This window comes from Hypanus sabinus, chromosome 6, assembly GCF_030144855.1.
Source record: "Hypanus sabinus isolate sHypSab1 chromosome 6, sHypSab1.hap1, whole genome shotgun sequence".
Classification (NCBI taxonomy): Eukaryota; Metazoa; Chordata; class Chondrichthyes; order Myliobatiformes; family Dasyatidae; genus Hypanus; species Hypanus sabinus.
The window spans coordinates 147,002,002-147,022,593 of NC_082711.1; the positions used below are offsets into that span (position 1 = coordinate 147,002,002).

At 41.0% G+C, this 20,592-nt stretch overlaps 1 protein-coding gene across 1 annotated transcript; it reads left to right on the top strand.

Moving 5' to 3' along the window:
* Positions 1-2,874: 2,874 nt before the first annotated feature.
* LOC132395941 (complement C1q and tumor necrosis factor-related protein 9A-like) lies at positions 2,875-3,603 on the top strand. Its single transcript, XM_059973158.1, has one exon. It carries the CDS (start codon positions 2,905-2,907, stop codon positions 3,601-3,603), a length of 699 nt encoding a protein of 232 aa, XP_059829141.1. The 5' UTR covers positions 2,875-2,904.
* Positions 3,604-20,592: the final 16,989 nt, after the last annotated feature.

The following is a 20,592-nucleotide window of genomic DNA, read 5'->3' on the forward strand; positions in this document are numbered from 1 at the left end:
TCCAGGATCCAGTTTCACAAGGAGATATTGAGGCCCAGGCCTTGGAGTTTACTGATCAGTTTTGAGGGGATGACGGTATTGAATGCTGAGCTGTAGTTGATAAAGAGCATCCTGACGTATGCATCTTTGCTGTCCAGATATTCCAGAGCCAATGAGATGACATCTGTTGTGGACCTGCTGTTGCTCCAGTAGGCAAATTAGTTTGCATTCAAGTCACCACTCAGTCAGGAGCTGATAAGCTTCAACACGAACCCCTCAAAACACTTCATCACCGTGGATGTAAGTGCCACTGTGCACAAGTTATTGAGGCAGGTTACCAAGTTCCTCTTGGGCACTGGTGTGATTGAATTCTGCTTGAAGCAGATGGGTACCACACACCGCTGAAGCAAGAGGTTGAAGTGAATATACCAACCAGTTGGTCAGCACAGGTCTTCACTACTCAGCCAGGTACTCTGTACGGACCAGATGCTCTTGACAGCAGCCCACAAGTCATCTTCAGGTACTGAGACCACAGGATCAACAGATGTGTGGGTGTATGATGGTTCCTCCATGTCCTGGCAGTCAAAGCAAGTGTAGAAAGCATTGAACTCCTCTGGAAGCAAAGCTTTGCTGTTCCCACATCACTCAATTTAAGAGGTTATGGCATTCAAACCCTGCCATAGCTATTGAGCATTCCTCATTGATTCCAGTAGTCTGGAATCTCCACTTTGCTTATGAGATGGCTTTCCAGAGATCAGGCCTGCTTCTCGTGTAGCATTCTTGATCTCCATTCTTGAATGGCTCTGATCTGGCTATCAGCAAATTCTGGCTTTCATAGTTCATCCAGGGTTTCTGATTGGGGTAAACCTTGAACGATTTTGTGGGTACACACTCATCTACAGCTGTTTAAATAAAGTCTGTTACAACCCTGGTGTAGTCATTCAGATCGACAGATGAATGCTACAACATGGCTTAGTCCACTGGCTCAATGCAATTCTGTAATTGTTCCCCAGCCTCCCATGACCACCTCTTAGATGTCTTAATCTCTGGAGCTTTGCTCTTTAGGCTCTGTCTGTATGCAGGTATTAGGAGTACAGCCAAATGGTGCAATTTGCCAAAATGCAGTCTCCGAAAGGAATGGTAGGGATTCCTTATCACAGTGTAGCAGTGGTCTGGTGTGTTGGTCCCTCTGATTCAACAGGTACATGCTGATGATAATTGGGCTGGGTTTTCTTCAAACAGGTCTCCGACTATCATTTCCAATGCATCACAATGGGCAGACAGCATTGTGCAATGTTGCAAGTGCTTGCTCACAGGCGGCCACTGGAGATATATAAACTGCAGTCAGGATTATGGATGAGAGCTTCCGAGGCTCATAGAATGGTCTACAATTGATCGTTAGGTGTTCTAAATCAGAGGAACAAGAGGCTAACATAACCCCCCCCCCCAACCCCCATCAGTACACTAAAGAGAATTGACCAAAAAGCACACGGCATTACCATTTCCCTCACCAGAGTTCACGGTTTGATCCATGCTGAAAATTGTAAAACCTTTAGGTCCCATTGCTGTGTCTGCTGTTGGCCAAGTCTCAGTACAGCAAACAACTGAGATCTGCATCCTCTGCCTTTGAAACAATGGCTTTGCCCTGAGATTGTCAATCTTATTTTCCAGTGACTGTACATTCACCAACAAGATGCTGGGCAGAAGAGGCCTCATCCTTTTGCGTTTCAGTCTGATTTGAATCCCCGCTCTCCTGGCATGTTTTCAGCCATGGCAGTGACACTTAAAGGTGCCACACTTAACCACTCCACTGAAGCTCATGGTTTCTGCTCCACATTCAGTCCTCCAGTGCCCCCCTGACATTGGCCAGAGATGAAATGTGCACCACTACCAGGATGATAGTGGGAAGCTTCTGCAGCAGATAGAATAGATCACACTTGACCACTACATGTTCCAAGTCGAGTGAGCAGGACTGATTCAAAACCATCATGCCTGTGCACCATGATGAGTTGATCATCAAACATACTCTACCTCCTCTACCTTTAGAAGAGTCAATCATGCAGTCTATTCAATGCTGTGTTCAAAATGACATGGGTTAGCCATGTTTCTCTGAAGCATGTCTCTCTCGCACAACAATCTTGTTCTGAGGTCTTCAATTTTTATTTTCCAGAGCCAGCAGGATAATTGGGAGTAGGGATCTAAGTTCTCTGCATTTCAATCGTGCCTTTCCATGCTTCTGTTTTCTTACAGGGGAACAGCACTCACAGCCTGAATCTGCTGTCCAGGATCCACTGATTTTGAGGATCATTATATTTTTTAAATGTCTTAAAACCATATTGCTTGCTGCAGTACCCATGACGTGACTGTGTAGAGGTACACAGAATTATAAGATGTTTTGATAGGGTGATTGCATGCAGGCTTGTTCCCCTCAGACTGGGTGCAACTGGAACTAGAGGTCATAGGTTCAGGGTAAAGGGTGAAATACTTAAAGAGAATCTGAGAGGGAGCTTCTTCATTTAGAGGGTTATGTGAGTGTGGAACAAGCTGCCAGGGGAAGTGATAGATGTGAGTTCAATTGAAATATTTAAGAGAAGTTTGAATATGTACAGTACATGGATAAGGGAGGTAGGGAAGGCTATAGATTGGGTGCAGGTGGATGGGACTAAGCAGAAGACCAGATAGATTAGATGGGCTGAATGGCCTGCTTCTATCTTGTTGTGCTCTATGACCCTATGCCATACATATCCAAATACATGCCTGGAATTAATGGCTTGCAAGAATTTTGCACTCACTTTATAGAAGAAAAGATACTGGTTCATTAAATTTAAAAAAAAAATCAGGTTTTTAACTAAACTTTGAATTTTACTTCCAGCAACACCAAAGTTCTTTCCAGGACCTAAAGGTGACCCAGGTGATCCTGGTCCAATGGGAGCAAAAGGTGAACCTGGTGATGCAGGATCTACGGGACTAGCTGGACATGGTGGTATTGCTGGAATAAAGGGTGAAAGAGGTGCAAGAGGTCCCAGTGGGACTCCAGGAACAAAAGGAAGCACAGGTCCCCCTGGACTACCAGGACTAAGAGGGGCCAAAGGCATGAATGGCCTCAATGGTGCAAAAGGTACTGATGGTGATCCTGGAGAAACTGGCCCCCCTGGAGCTCAAGGCACACAAGGAAAGCCAGGATACAAAGGATTAGCAGGTGATCCTGGAAAACCGGGTGCTCCAGGACTCTCTGTTACTTGGAGTAGGTCTGCTTTTTGTGTCAAACTTGGCACTGGCAGTGTTGTTGGTAACCAACCAATAGGCTTCTACGAAATTCTGTATAATGAAGATGGCGACTATAACACTGAGACCAGCACATTTAATTGTCGCATTGCTGGTGTCTATGCATTCCATGCATATTTTGAAGTGAAAACAAGAAACGCACAGATCGCAATAATGGTAAATGACCAACGTATTTACCACAATTCCCAGTCATATTCTTCATTTCCTGAACAGTCAACTCTTGGAACTATTGTGAAGCTTAAAGTAGGTGACAAAGTTTGGGTAGAGCCAATTGATTCTGATACAGGTATTTGCCGTAACAGTTATTTCATGGGTTACTTGATTTATGACCGCAAATAAAAATGCAATTATTTGCAGGCGTAATTTCACACTTTATTTATATCTAATTCCAACATTGATCTTAGCAACCACCTATATTCACTATTTTCACTAGCATGTGTTATATTTTTATAATATACCCATTAAACTATCTGAAAACAATAAAATGTCCTTGACTCAGTTTTACAGATCTGAGAGCATGGGATACCTTATTTATCTGTGGGCTTTTTTTTTTGCAAGGAAAGAAAAACCTAAGTTTGCTTCAAGATTGCCAGTTTTAGACAAATTTCCGAGCTTCCCTTTATCTTACAGAGGTTCCACTGATAAACTCCAAACTCTTCTTATGAGGAAAATCACACCTCAGGCTTTAAAGTTTGATCAGCAATTTGATATGTACAGTATAATGTCAGACTGTGAAAGCTGGGAGGTCAGAAAGCAAAAGTGACTACTACATGTGTCCCATCATGAAATGTGAATGTCAGAAATATCAGCAAAAGACAATTTGAGAGGAACAAGTCCTTAATGTTGGTAACAATATGATGGACAGTTGTACCTGATAGAATCGTATACTCTGTCACATTGAACCTGACCTTAAAAATTCATTATCAAACATTCTTAGGCATGTAATGAAACTGATTGCTTTTACCACTTTTCTTCTAAGCTGTGTGGGTGCATGGCCACGCAGTAACTGAAATGCCTCCATGCACATTCCCCTTGCTACCAAGCAGCTGGAATTTTCTTTTATATAATGTTAATTTAAAGTGCTGTGCAGTTTTCAGGCCATGTAAACATTTCCTGCTCAGGCCAATGGTTGGTTCTTGCAGCTGTGTAAAAAAACAAAGAGCAAATGTTGGCTCTAACACACCAGCATCTTTTGTCATTAGAACTATATTGGTTTCAGACTGTTGAATTGCGTATATGTATACGCACGTGCATCAGTTGTAACTGACAGATGTTGCCTTCAACTAGCTTAAATTTCTCAGCCATCGAGAAACTTCCATTGTGAAATGATGGCCAGAATCTAGTTAAAGTTTGCCAAATATATCATCAAAAATTAATCATCTACAACCTAAATCAATGTCTACAGGTGACAGTGGGTTATGATGCTCTTTGTCTGAGAGTACAATATTTGTAAGTTGCTGCTTGACATTATCATCAATAAATTCTGGAAAAAAGATACTGCAGATAGTGTCTCTGCTTTGTATTAATATCACGTCTGGATTAATCTGATTCAGCACATCTCATTTGAGCTGCTGTTCTCAATTTCGATCAGGACCCATTTTAACAGTAATTGTTCAATTACAAAATAAATATGTATTTAACTCTCTGAACATTTTAAATAACCTATTCTTAGTAACCAACAGCTAGGTCAGCTGCATAATAAAAACTGAGTAAGTTAAACAAGGTGAAATTGGATTCATTTTGTTGTTTTTTGTTCCAAGTGTACTCCTCTGTGAAACCTTAATTGTATTGATAATTTCAAAGATACACAACAATCTAAATCCTGCCTTCATGCCCAGAGGTTTCAAATGGAATTTGTACATTTTGTATTGAAGAAGGTTCAATGTTTGATATTCATTTGGATGCAAGAGAGTGATACTTTCCTGTTAGGGCTTAACCTTAGGGGTTGTCCTTACTGCTCAACAGATACTATGACTGCACAATGCACACCCCCAACCAGTACTGAATCACTGTCCAACCTGTACTGAACTACACCCCAACCTGAACATGATAAAGTTCCCAACCACATTATCAACTTGCATGGTACGGGGCCCCAAAATCCCCCTGCTAAGAACCCTACCATTAACCTTGCACCCTGCCTTCAACTTCAACCTTCCAAAGTGTATCACTTCACACTTCTCCATGTTAAACTCTCATCTGCCACTTCTCAGCCCAGCTCTGCATCCTATCAATGTCCTTTTGTAACCTACAATATTTTATACTACCAACAACAGCACCAAACTTTGTGACATCTGCAAACCTACTAACCCAACCTTCCACTTCATCTAATAAGTAACCAGTATCTTCAAAAAAGGCACATTTTAACTAATATGATTGAGTGCCACTTTGCAGATTGAAATTCCTCAATTTTTTTCTTAATACTCATTTCAAGTAGTCTGATTTAGATCAAATTATAAAACTGAGCTGCTATGCTCTTGGTTGGATAAGAACACAAGATAGGGTTGTTAATATTCCTGATGTGGTTGAATGTAGTTGAATGTTGGTTGAAACTAGTTGCAGACTTCTGTTAAACAACAGTGAGGTGAGCTGGGGACACATAGTGGTGGGAGGTGGAGATATCGGTACTTCATAGGAAATAAAATTGGATGTCATAGTAAACAGTTGGAAACTGGCTTGGAGCTCGTAAGTGATATTTCCTCAGAGCAGAATACATATGAGGAAGAGAAGACAGAGCAACATTAGATTGCTGGGGAACTCAGCAGGCTATAACATGAGAGTGTGAATGAGATTAGATGAAAACAAAATGCACAAGGATGTCATGTGTTGCAGCCCAGCCCAATACAACTACACCTACCTGAAAACACATCACAGTTACAATCAGCCTGTTCTCAAGATCAGGGCAATTCCAGTGCAGCTGGTTACTTTTCACAGCCTGTATTCAATTAGTAGCAAACTGGTGGAAAGATTTGTCAATAGTGCTAGTAAGTGCCAGTTGTATTAACCTGATTGCTGTTGATCACTCATGTTCTGATAGTACTATTTGATTTACTGCCATAGTCCAAGGATGAACAAAAGCTGAATAGCTCCTTATAGATGCTGCCTGGCCTGCTGCATTCCACCAGCATCTTGTGTGTGTTGTTGTTTGAATTTCCAGCATCTGCAGATTTCCTCGTGTTTTCCCTTTGTGCTTCATAGTTTTTATATTCTCTCCATTTAGAAAATAGTGTACCCTTTTTTATCTCAGTGTACCAGTGCATGACCAAATATCCCCGACACTGTATTCCTTCTGCCTTTTCTTTGCCCATTCTCCTAATCTATCTAAGTCCTTCTGTAGCCTTTCTACTTACTCAAAACTACTTGCCCCTCCACCTATCTACATATTACCTGCAAACTTTGACACAAAGCCATCAATTCTACCATCCAAGTCATTAAGAGATAATGTTAAAAGAAGCAGTCCAACACAGACCTCTGTTGGACACCACCAGTCACTGGCAATCAACTGGAAAATTTTCCCTATATTCCCAGTCTTTGCCTCCTGCTTTATCCATGCTAGTATCTTTCCTGTAATGCCATGGACTCTTAATTTGTTAAGCAGCCTCATATATGGCACCTTATCAAAAGCCTCTGAAAATCCAAGTACAGTACACAACATCCACCATTTCTCCTTTGTTTATCCTGCTTGTAATTTCTTCAAAGAATTTCAACAGATTTGTCAAGCAAGCTTTTCCCTAGAGAAAACCATGCTGACTATGGTCTATTTTATCATGTGATTCCAAGTACCCCGAGACCTCATCCTTAATAATCGACTCCAACATCTTCCCAAACACTGAGGTCAGACTAACTAGTCTATCGATTCCTTTCTTCGGCCTCTCTCCCTTCATGAAGAATGGAGTGACATTTTTCAGTCTTCCGGAACCATTCCAGAACCCAGTGCTTCTTGAAAGATCATTGGTAATGCCTCTGCAATCTCTTTAGATACCTCTTACAGAACCTTGGGGTGTGCACCATCAAGTCCATGTAACTTCAGACCTTTCTGTTTCCCAGAACCTTCTCTCTAGTAATGGTAACTTCACACACTTCACTCCCCCGACACCTGAAACTTCCACCATACTGTTAGTGTCTTCCACAGTGAAGACTGATGCAAAATATTTACTTACTTTGTTCACTATTTCATTGTACTACCTCTCCAGCATCCAGCGGTCCAATATCCACTCTTGCCTTTCTTTTACACCTTATGTATCTGAAGAAACTTTTGGTATCCTCTTTAATATTATTGAAGAGCTTACTTTAGTGTTCCATCTTTTCCTTCTTAATGATTTTTTAATTGCCTTCTGGTGGTTTTTAAAAGCTTCCCAATCCTCACTTCCCCACTAATTTTTGCTCTATTCTATGCCCTCTCCTTGGCTTTTATGTTGGCTTTGACTTCTCTTGTTAGCCACAGTTGTGTCATCTTACCTTTAGAATACTTCTTCCTCTTTGGGATGTATATATCCTGTGCCTTCCGAGTTGCTTCCGGAAACTCCAGCCACTGCTGCTCTGCTATCATCCCTGCCAGTGTTATTTTCCAAGTAATATTGGCCAAATCCTCTCTCATGCCTCTGTAATTCCCTTTACTCCACTGTGATACAGATACATCTGACTTTAGCTTCTTCTTTTCAAAATTCAGGGTGAATTCAATTATATTATGATCACTTTCCCCTAAGGGTTCTTTTACCTTAAGCTCTCTAATCAGTTCTGGTTCATTGCACAACACCCAATCCAGAATAGCTGATCATCTACTGGGCTCAACCATGAACTGTTCTAAAAAGCCATCTCGTAGGTATGCCAGAAATTCCCCCTCTTGAGATTCAGTACCAACCTAATATTCCCACTCTACCTGCATATTGAAATCCTTCATGATTATTGCAACTTTGTCCTTTAGGCATGCATTTCTATCTTTTATTGTAATTTGTAGACCATATCTTTACAATTATTTTGGGGTCTGTAAGTAACCACCTTCAGGGTCTTTTTAGCCTTGCAGTTCCATAGCTCTACCCACAATGATTCAACAACTTCTGACCATATGTCACCTCTTTCTAATGATTTGATTTCATCTTTTACCAACAGAGCCACACCATCCCCTTTGTCTTTCTGCCTATCCTTTCAATACAATGTGTATCCTTGGACATTAAGATCCCAGCAATAATCCTCTTTCAGCCATGATTCAGTGATGACTACAACATCACGCATGCCAATCTGTAACTGCGCTACAAGTTCATCGACCTTATTCTATATACTGTATGGAATCAAATATAACACCTTCAGTCCTGTATTCACCCCTTTCAATTTTGTCCGCCAATACCTTTCTTAATTCACTTTTAGTTATTTCAAAACGGGATGTGGAATGCAAACAGTAGATGGATCTCCAATTAAACCACATTTCCTTCCACACTCTGTGTTAGGTATGTGGGTTAAGACCAAAGAAAAAAATGGCTGGAGTCACTTAGCACTTTATTACATGAATGTTTATTAGGTGCATCAAAAATCAAACTTACAGAAATTAGCTAAATTTCTGAAAAGAAAACTGCCAATATTTACAGAAGGATATCTATCAGAAAACACAATAATAGGTCATACCTATTCTTGGCCAGTCTGAACTCCTGACAGCTCTGATCTCTCTCCTACTGAGGGTGATCAGCTCCTTTTTCTCAGCACTGGGGCATACCATCTTTAATTAACAACATAATTAACTTAAGACTACACATGAATTAGGATATGATGCATCTCACTATGTTATTCATCTTAGGAATGTTGTGTCAGCCAATCAGGATGATGGGATCAGAAGGTTCTAGAAAGAGCGGGCAGAGAGAGATTGGCGACAGACTGTAGTCTGGTTTGGGTCTTTTGGCGGGAGCTGTGGAGCAGGGCACAAGGGAAGATGCCACGGAATGCTGTTGGAAGTAGAGTCCCTATTGCAAGAAGTATGTTGTGAAGGTGAACGGCTCCAAGGAGGCAGGGCCAATACTCCTGGAAGAGCCAAATCATTGGGGATGGTGTTTGAGGGAACGTGGTGGGTGCTTTCACACAGAGCATGGGTCCAGCATGCCAGTAAGAGTTACACCCCCGTATACTGCAGTATGCGCTCCAATATTATGTGCACGTTGTACTCGTTTAACTGTAATGGGCCCTTTTATTTTTCTTTTCTTTCCTGTATCTGTTTGTCAAAGTTGAAAAGTTGGCAAATATACTTCCTTTGTAATTTATGCTGGTGTACAATCTGTCAATTCTGGGCTACTGATAACTGTGTATGGGCAATATTTTCACAGCATCTGGTCAAATTGAGACTTCTTTAATTGGAACATCATGGTATTCTTGTTTGGTTGAATCCCAAATCATAACGGCCCTAGATGTATATTTTTTATGAAAGGTGGCCTTCTCACCACTGAGTCACGTGGCTATTAGCAGAGTTTGGTAACAGGACAAACCCGTGTATGAGCCCTAGTGAGAGGGTTACACACGTTTACACATTCCCATTACTAAAGAAATGAATATTCTGCCATCGTATGGTGGGAAGAGCACCATAAAGCCAGCCCGGGGGCATCATCTCAGTTTAGGGCCCATTGTAAGAGTATACCGGGTAAAACATTGAAGTGCTTACACTCAGTGGAACGACAAGGCGATGTTTGTGTGTGTACAGAATGTGTTTGCAAATTGATCTCCATCACATTCTGATTTGAGATAATAACTCTGCAGCAAGTTACCTTGTAGATTTCAGCCATCACGTTTCCAAGGCTCAACAGAATAATATGGATGTCTTTTCTACTACTCAAATTATTCCGTATTCATTTTCTACTTGTTCACACTTTTAAATTGAAGTCAGATCATCAAATCTCATCATGTTCACTCAAAAGAACTCCTCCGGACTCAAATTATAAAAGTTGTCAAAATTATACAGTGACTTTCCTTCACTCCAGAATCTAAAGAATAAAAAACTGCTACTGAGGGTCTAATGCATAGATTTGGGCAGCAGGAATCACTCCATAGAGACATTCTCAGAGTGGCATGGTGTCTGGAACACACCCCTGTGGTTTCCTAGCGGATCAGGGAAGTGTGCGAAGGAAAGGGAAACATTGTCATACTATGGCTAGACCTTGCCAATGTTTACAGGTCACAACCACATAAGCTAGTGGAGATCACGCTTAACTGACATCATTGTTCCTAGGAAGATAAAGGACCTCATCCTTGACTACAATGGGAACTCCAGATTGAGAGTCTCCTCAGGAACAACCACATCAGGCTGGCACCTGCTTGAGAAGGGTACTATAACCAGATGTACTATAATCTCAGTGACCCTCTTCTCTCTGATCACGAACGTGCTGGTTAAGGCAGCCAAAGTGGAGTGTAGAGGCTCTCTGACTAAGGCGGGCATGCAGCAGCCCCCAATCAGAGCCTTCATCTCTCAGATCTCAGATTTCTCAGAGATCATCATTTCAGATCTCGGAGTGACAGCTACATCAGTCTCAGGCAGTAGATGGATCTTCCAGGGGCTTGAGAGGATCATTTCATGAGCAAGGATGAGCTTTAAGCCAAAAAAATCCAGATCTCTGGTGTTAAAGAAAGACAGACTCAAGGACAAATTCTGTTTCTCCTTAAACGGTATTGCTATCACATACATCTCTAAGAGACCAGTCAAGAGCCTGGAGAAGGTCTTTGACTGCAGCCTAAGAGATGCAGCTGCCATCTAGAAGACCATCAAGAAGTTCAGGCTACTTGCTACTTGGCAAGTTCAAGGCCTGGATCAACCAGCATGGCATCCTCCCCCAAATCCTTTGGCCAATGCTGGTATATGAGGTACCCATGTCAGCATTTGAGGTTCTTGAAAGGAACATTAAAGGCTACCTTCGAAGTTGGCTGGACCTCCCACGTAGCCTGAGCAGCATTGCTCTGTGCGGGGAGAAGGAATAATTTGCAGCTTTCCTTCAGTAGCCTATATGATGAGTTTATGGTTTCCTGAATCTCTACTGTATAGAGATTCTAGTGACCTGCACATCTTGGCAGCAGTTACCGAGGTCCAGACAGGCAGGAATTGGATGGCCCAGGTCACAGTGGAGATGGTTGAATTATGTCTAAGGCACAGGGATCTGGGGGAGACAGTGGTATTTAGTCAGGTGGTGCTGGGTAACTTCCTTTCAATCTGCTTTGACATGGCTCAGGGTAGCGACAGATGCAAAATGGTCCAGAGAGTGGTCTGAGCAGCTGTTGAAGAAGTGCTAAGCCACCAAGTTAGTAGGAATGGGGCAGCAGGAAGCTTGGAGAAGGTGAGAAGCTGCACTGAAGTGGAAGAACTGTTGATCAAACATCTGGCAGACAGAACCCCAGCAAATCAGGTTCATGATACAGGCTGTCTACAACATCCTGCATAGTCTAGCAAACCTTTTCTGCTTGGGGCAAAAGTGAGGCACCATCATGTCCTCTCTGACTAGAACATATGCTCAGCAGCTTCCCAAACACCCTGGGAAAAGGCTGCTCCTGCTGGTGCCATAACCAAGTGCTGATGGCTATGGCAGAAAATATCTCCTCAGCCATTAACAACAGTACGCACCGCCGCCTACCCAAACCACCCATAGCCTCTGTTAAAGCTGGAGGCCTACTATCGCATCAGCCCTGATCACCAGCAGGTTTGCTCGCCGCAGCATCTAACTAGCAACTGAGAGTCGATCTTGGCAAGCAAGTAAAATTCCGTGACTTCATTGTATCCTCATCTCTGAGCCTGACATGGTCACTCTATCAGAAACCTTGAAGTGGGTGGTCATAGTAGAGCTAATAGTGTCTTGATAGTAGAATTGACAGTGCCTTGGAAAGATCAGATTGAGGAGGTACTTGAGCATAAGAAGGCCAAATACCAGGAGCTGATAGAGCGGTTCCAGACACAGCATGTTCCGAGCCTATAAAGGTGGGGTGTAGAGTTTTGCTGGCTGTTCGCTGTGCAGAACCTACTCTCTCCTTGGTATTACAAGGGCTGCAAAGAGAAGAGCCATCACAGAAGCTGCTGAGCATGCCTCCAGATGGCTATGAATCAATAGGTGCAATCCATGAATGAATGCTGCTGGGACACAAGCGGGCACCTAATCAATCTTAACTGGGTTGCCTGGGCGATGGAGTCTGATGTTGAAAGACCCAAAACACCTGATGACGCCAGGTTATATCACTGATTACGTGTCCCAGCGCATCCTAGGATGTATCTTAGCATCATGAGCTCTCAATAAAATTCTTCTAATAATTATACATCATCCTCAAATATTGAAAATAAAAGTTGAAATATGTACTATAGATTCAAGAATAAAAGCAGAGCATTCTGGAAACACGATGGGTTCAGGAGTAGATTTCAGCTATCATATGGATGGACAGAGGCCTTGTTTGGAGATTATCATTATAATGTCTGTTACAAATTTTTCATAAGTAATGCCACAAGATCAATCAAACTGTTCACTAAATCTCAAATACATTTGATAGCTGATTCACATAAAACATGAAAATATTTTGGCTTTTAGACAATGTAATGAGGTACTCCAACACTGATTTTTGCTGCTACTGTGAGTTAATTTTGCAGATAAATGATCTCATGTTGAAAAACAGCTGAATCCATTGACTTCTGACATTTAATGCAGTGGTGTTAATGTATATGATCACCATGACTGTGTTTAAATGGATACATTTCAGATGGAGGTTCCAATCCAGACGAGCCTGGCAGGTTGATTTAATTGAGTTCTATTGCAGTGCTATTCCTGATTGTGATCCACTTAACCTATTGCATTGCGTTCCTATTAGGCAAAACCTCCATGTTGAAAAGATTAAAATCGCACAGAAGAGAATAAAATCCTTGAAATGGATCCTTGAATAACATGGTCACATTGTAGAACACTACAGCACAGTAGTTGTTGTGCCGAACTTTCAACCTACTCTAAGATCAATTTAACCCTCTCCTCCACATCGTCCTCCATGATTTTTCTATCATTCAGGTGCCTTTCTAAAAGATTCTTAAATGTCTCAAATGTATCTGTTTCTACCACCTCCTGTGGCAAGGCATTCCATGTACCCACCACTCTTTGTGTAAAACACTTAACTCTGACATCCACCCTATACTTTCACCTTAAAATGATGGCCTCTTATATTAGCCACTTCTGCCCTGGGAAAAGGTCTCTGGCTATCAACTCAATATATGCTTCGTATCATCTTAACTCCTCTGTCAAGAAAGCTCTCATCCTCCTTCACTCTAAAGAGAAAAGCTCTAGCTTGTTCAACCAATCCTCATAAGACATGCTCTCTAATCTAGACAGCATCCTGGCAGATCTCCTTTGCACCCTCTCTAAAGCTTCTACATCCTTCCTATAATAAAGCAACCAGAACTGAACATAATATTCCAAGTGTGATCTAACCAGTCCTTGGATCTTAAACTTAAATGGAATAGCAAGTCCTTTTAATTTAATGCCATCCTGAAGATAATTTGAAATGAAAGAATATTTGGCCAGGAATTGCATATTGGTTTAGATACTGCATATGTTTGTTTTTATCATTTTATAAGTCATAGAAATGAACATGCCAATGTTCTACTTATTAAACATTCTGATGAGGTGCAGCCTGGTGCAAATTCTCCAGGATCCTTCAACGGGGAATCATGGGAAAGTGCACCATACTTTGCTGCTGTTGGCTCTCAGAGAGCTCAGCTGATTTCTGTGAGCTTTCAAGTGAGTTAATTTATTGGAGTTCACATCACAGGACTCTGCAATCTATGCCAACACAGCTCCATCTGATTGAGAGCATGATGACCAGCATATAAACAATACATTCTACATCAGATAAAAATTCTATCAAAGTCACAGGCTATAAATTCAAGGGCTACGAGAGATGTAGTTTTGATCGGGTGACTCTACATAATGTCTCAGCAAATTTAAATCTAATCTGCCACATCTCTATCTGATTGAGGACAAGATAACCAGCTGGTCATCAACATTATGACTTATGGAGCAAAAACATAAGCATCACAGCTATGAACTTTCTATGTAAATTTCTCATAGATCCACCAATAATCACTATTTGGTTGGTTAAACTTGAAGCATAATATACTGTACTTTATTGTGGCATGTCATAACTTTTAAGCTTGATGATTAAGAATTCCCATTGCTTTGCCTTGAAATTGGATCAAAGGTGAATAGTTCTGGAGAAAGTTAAAAACTTTATTTAGTAATTTTGTGTACTGTACAGGCACAGCCAATAGAGCCGCTGCCTCACAACTCCAGTAACCTCTGTTCAATCTCTCCTCTGGTGCTGTCTGTATGGAGTTTGCATGCTCTCCCCATGACTGCACGCATGGCTTACTCTATTTTTCTCCCTCATGCCAGATACATGTTGGTGAGGTAGTTTATTGGCCACAGTAAATTGTCCCTAGTGATTGTGGGGCTGAGTTGATGGGAATGGGGGAAAAATTAAATGTGATTACTGCGAATTGGTTGTTGAAGGCTGGCATTGACTCAATGGGTCAAAGAGCCTACTTCCATGATAGATGATTTTTTAAAATACTTTAAAAGTAAACAATTGGGATCACTGATGTTTTCAAAATTAGATGATAAATAGTGACAGATTTCTTTCACTGGTCAAAGATATATCAATGAGAGAATATAAATAGTTAACAATGAAATCTAAAGAAGAAAGTCGAAGATAGAAAGCTGTTAGTGAGAATATACAATTGTCTGTTACACACTGCTAGAGCTGCATTCAATGGATATGTTAAAGGGAATCATTTGTAATCAAAATTAAAGCCTCGCTCATATTTGGAAGCCTAAAATCTCAGGGCTCTGGAGACGGGAGGATTGAGGGTCGGTGTCACAGCGGGAGATTCGTCTGTTATTGGGGAGGATGGAAAATCTTTCGCTGTGGGCTTGAAGGCCTGAGATCTTTGCGATCTTCAAGCACAGAGCTCGTAAAAGAGCTTATGCATGGGGGGGGGGGGGGAAGCTGGGGGATTCTCACATTTAACTACCGTTCATTCTTTGGGGCACTTCTCTGTTTTTGTGAATGTTTACAAAGAAAAAGCATTTCAGGATGTATATTATATACATTTCTCTGATAATAATTGGTCCTTTGAACCGTTGAACCTTCAAAGTGTTAAATTAGTGTTATGGATTAGACCAGTGATTCCCAATGGGGGTTGTTATGTCTCCTTATGGGGTATTAGGGGAAGTAGAAGTCATTGGGGGAATTCAAGGTTCTTTGGGGGGGGGGGGGTGTAAATGGCAACATTACTTTAGGCACAAGACCTGATCAACTGTGTCAACTCTCTGCTGTCATCAACTTTGGATAGGCATTTCCAGCTTGTGTTAATTTTTTATTTTAATTTAGCCCCGTAAATGATAGATAAATATGTACAATGTGACCTCTGAATCTGAAAGCGGTGAAGCCTTGAATTCTAATCCGGCTGAGAAACAGAAACTACAGTAAGTGTGTCAATACAATGTTACATACCTGGAGTATGGTTTTATTTTGTTCCTGTCAGATCAGTGACAACGCATGTGTCTTATCTGTAATAACATATTGTCTAATGAAACCATGAAACCATCAAGATTGCATGAGCACTTCTGTAAAAGACTGTATACTCCTTGATTTTGGTGTAACCAGAGAAATTGTAAATTGTTTTGGCTAAAGCGATCTGTGCCTTTAGCATCACCAATGCAAAAGTGCTGCATTATGAATTCTCAAAGGCACCAGGGTTTTGAGAATTCACTGAGTTACAAACTTTTTAAGAATGAAGAAATGGACTTCAACCTGCCACACTGTGCCTTCAATGAAGACATGTATAAAACTGATTAGTTTCTATAAATTAGTTGAATATTCTATATTTAGCTTTCATTGAAACTTTATCTATCATGATGGACGCAATGGAATATGTAAGCTGCTGGGAACTATAGGGAACCTGGTTTACATTTTAACTGATTTAACACATTTGATTTGATTTAGTCTATTTTCATTTATTATAACGTCACCTTAAAGTTGTGGTGTCTATCTCCTTGTGCAGAAGTTAATCATATGCCTAACAATCAGGGTTAAACATCCATAAAAGGGCCTGGGTTTGCCTCTCCAAATTTGCTATGCTGTGTTCCAATGTGGGCTATTTGAAGACAATTAGCTACGGCCAATTAGAATTGAGTAACTGTCCATACTTCCTTTGAACTTTGTGAATGAGGATACGGGAATAAAATCAAGCTGCCCATTCAATTTTACACAGGAAACCAAAATGTTCCCTAATGTAAACAGGAAGACAAACTGTGCAAATATTTGGGCAGTCCAAATACTAGAACCCCATCGAGGAGCATATTCAGAGTACTCCACACTACACCTGTAGCCCTTGGATTTTGTGCTGCAGAACACTGCTCAGCCTCAAAGCTTTCTATTTGCCAAAAAAAGATCAGAGATATGCCAAGGAAATGCTGTTATACAGACTCTTTACTCTTACTGGCTTGCACTGAGTATGACCTCCAATACATCCCAATTTGTAAGATACAACTATTAATGGGTAATACCAACCTCTCTATTCACAAAGACTTGACAAAAGTTTCATAAATAAAGTAAATGAAATCACACCTGCCAGTCTGCAACATGGCAACCAACAGCATAGGTCTAAAATCCAACCTGAAAGAACCAATGATGCATCCATTGCACTGAGCATAATGTAGAGGTAATAGCTTTGACTGTTATCAAATTCAGCAGATTTCCATCAGCAAAATTTGAACTGGACAAAGTGTATTTGGCCAGCCACCTGCTCTGCAAGTGGAAAACCCAAATGACAAACGTGGTCAAGAGTCCAACTGCCCTGTAATATCTGCTGCAGGAAGCTCCTTTATTTTCTGATATCATGGGAGGCTATTGAGTGAATATACAGACTAGATGTTTGAGTGTGAGGCATTTGAAATTATATAAGAGATCAGAATCAGATGTGTTCTCATGGAGATGATCTGAAAGAACTCTGGAATAAAAATTCACCCTCAATCCAATTAAAAACATACAGGTATTGCATGCTGCTGCCAAATTCAACTCTATTGTCCTTACAGCGAGTGAATATCTCTACATCGAGGCTTTAGTAAATTGTATTTTGAGATATTGTCTTCAATAGGAAAATAGAAACTCAACAAGCATGAAATGACAGGAATTGGTTAACCAATACAAAATTCTGAGTATTACATAGCAATATTCGATAGAGTGCATCAGACAAGAACAAGTGGTGAATCTTCTGGAACAGTGATATCATTCATTTTTTTAATGTGTCTGCCATTATTTCAAGCATCCAAATTCATTGCTATACGTTGAATGAAGATGACTGTTAGAAACAATGAATGTGGGAAAGCATAATGACACCATTTCACACAGATGGTCTCTCTAGGTATTATTGAGTTACAGAACAGCATCATCAAGAAGCAGACTCATTAGCTTATGTAACCATTTGCACTGGAAAACAGATTAGCCAACCTAGATTCAGAAACACGGACAGACTTTCCAGAGCTTCTTGAAATGACTAATTAAGTATTTGAAAATCAGACAATGCTTGCTTTGACCATCAAATCCTGGAGGAAACTTCACAACTTCCGACTGCCCCCGATGACCCTGTGATTTCTGTCTCTGGGACAGAATCCTTCAGGACGGTGAAACCATGGGAAGCATTCAGCCTGGATGGAGTACCTGGCCAAGCTGCTCAGCTGACTAGAGAGGTCACTGATATCTTTAACCTCTCGCTTCAGCGGTATGAGGTACCCACTTGCTTCAAGCTGGCTTCAATTACACCGGTGCCTAAGAAGGACATGGGAACCAGCCTCAATGACCATCATTCAGTATCATCTACATCTATTGTGATAAGGTGCTTTGAGAAGCTGAAAATAGAACATATCAACTCCTGCCTGAGAAGCAACTTAGATCCACTCCAATTCATCTACCAGTACAACAGGTCCACAGCAGATGCCATTTTATTGGCACAACACTGGGACATCTGGATAGTAAAGGTCCAAACATCAGGATGCTCTTTATCAGCTTGACATTCAATACTATCATCCCCTCAAAACTAATCAATACCTCCTTGTGCAACTAGATCCTCAATTTCCTCACTTGCAAACCTGAGTCAGATCAGATTGCCAAAAACATTTCCTCCAGAATCTCCATCAGCAAAGCTGCACCACAGGGATATGTGCTTATCCCCCTGCTCTACTCACTTCATCGTTATCACTGAGGCTAAGCATAGCTCCCATGCCATATTTAGGTTTGCTGATGACACCTCTGTCATTGGGCAAATCAAAGGTGGTAATGAATCAGCATATAGGAGGAAGATTAAAAATCTGGCTGAGTGGTGCCACAGTAACAAGCTCTCATTCAATTTCAGCACAATTACTAACTTCAGGAGCAGAAACTGGAAGCCCATGAGCCAGTCGTCATCAGGGGATCAGAGGTGGAGAGGGTCAGCACCTTTAAAAACGTTGGTGTTATCATTTCAGAGGATCTGTCCTGAGTCCAACATGTAAGTGCCATTACAAAGAAAGCACCTCTATTTCTTTAGAAGTTTACAAAGTCTTGGCATGGCAGCTAAAACATTGACAAACTTCTATCGATGTGTGGTGGAGAGTATATTGCCTGGTTGCATCACAACCTGGTATGGGAACACCAATCCCCTTGTGGAAACATATCTCTAGTTGTGTAGTGTTACAAGTTGAACATTAGGTGTATTGTAATTTACAGGTGCTTCCTTTAAAAGGGTTTTATTAAATGTTAGCATAGTCTTAACAATGCCATTGGTTGCTTAAATGAATTGGAAGCATTCTTGGAATAACGGCTGATGAGCTAGTTTGAAACACGTTTCTCCCTAGTTGCAAGAGTGGCCAGGCAAGCTTAGCGAAATTGCTAGATTATCTATTGAATCCAGTTTGATAGATTTCAAAGTTTATTTTATGATGAGGATTGCCAGGTGATGTCTAACCTCCCTCTACTGAGACTAAAAGGTTAGCTAGTCCAAAACAAAGTGCTGTTGGAGTACAGATCATTACAGTAGAGAAATTCAGCAAATCAGATTTATGACCTACAAAACCTAAATCTAGTCTTCAGAAACAATTTGAACTATTAATGAAACTAGACATAGTTCCAAACATCCACTAACACTTTCCAGTATGAGATTTGTTGTCTGTACCAAAGAATGTCTCTTTAAAGTTGGTGATCAAACACCAAGCGATTGATTCTGCTCAGTGCCTAGCACTGCATGGACTTCAATAACTCACTGTGCGAAGTGACAAGCCTGAGAGGGACCCAGAATACAAATTTAAGGGAGGGGCTAATCTGTTTATAAGACTGCGATTCTGAAACATGCTCAGAGAGATTCTGGGAGTCTGAGGTGAGTGACAGGCTGTCTCTTAGTCCAGGGGCAGTGCAGGTTGTTCACTGCAGGCCCTATACAGTACATCATCCTCAGAATTCAGGGTGACAGTTGGGATAATGACAATAGGAAGAAGGATAGATGTCAGGATTGGAGTAGTGGAGAAAGAATGTTGTTAGGACTGGGAAAGAGGAAGTTTCACTTTTGAAACAGATTTTTTAGTGATTTACACTAATGATTATCTTACTATAAAGTTGCAAGTTATGGTGAGGTGTCAGAGTGTAAGTCTGTTTGTTAGTTGCATTAAATGATTTATTTCCATTCCGTTATATGGTTGAGCCTTGGGTTTATTTGTTGGTCAGAGCACTGTTGCCCTGAACTCGTAATGACTATGTTTTTTTTTCAGAATGTTGCCCCTGTGGTGGTTGTGTGTGCGGCTTTCTGGGCTTTTACTTCCTCGGGGCTTTGGAGTTCTGGCAGGTAAGAGACTGCATACAGATCCTCAGAATAATGTCACAGTGCAGGACAATATAATATTTTAAGACTACCACTGAAAAGTTCTGAAATGTAATTACTCTGCCAATTTAAGTCATCGTTTGTTCAGATAAAGCCAAATGGAAAGGGAAAAAGGCTGCCTAATTAATTTGGCAGACGTGGATGAAATAAAAGGTGAATTGCTATAATCACTCATTTTAACAGGTGCCCTGCTGATGCAACAGTTCGAACTGTGGTCACACAGCTTCAGGGACCAGAATTTGAACCTAACCTAATGAGAAGATAACATGTTGTCTCCATAATAGCATGAGATCCCTCACAGAGCTCTGTTTTCTCCTCACAACCCAAATGTGTGATACAATTGGCAAAAGTATATTATTCCATAGTGTGGGTTCATGGCAAAAAAAAAAATTAAATGGGAGTTGATGGATATGCTTAAGGGAGAATAAGTTGTA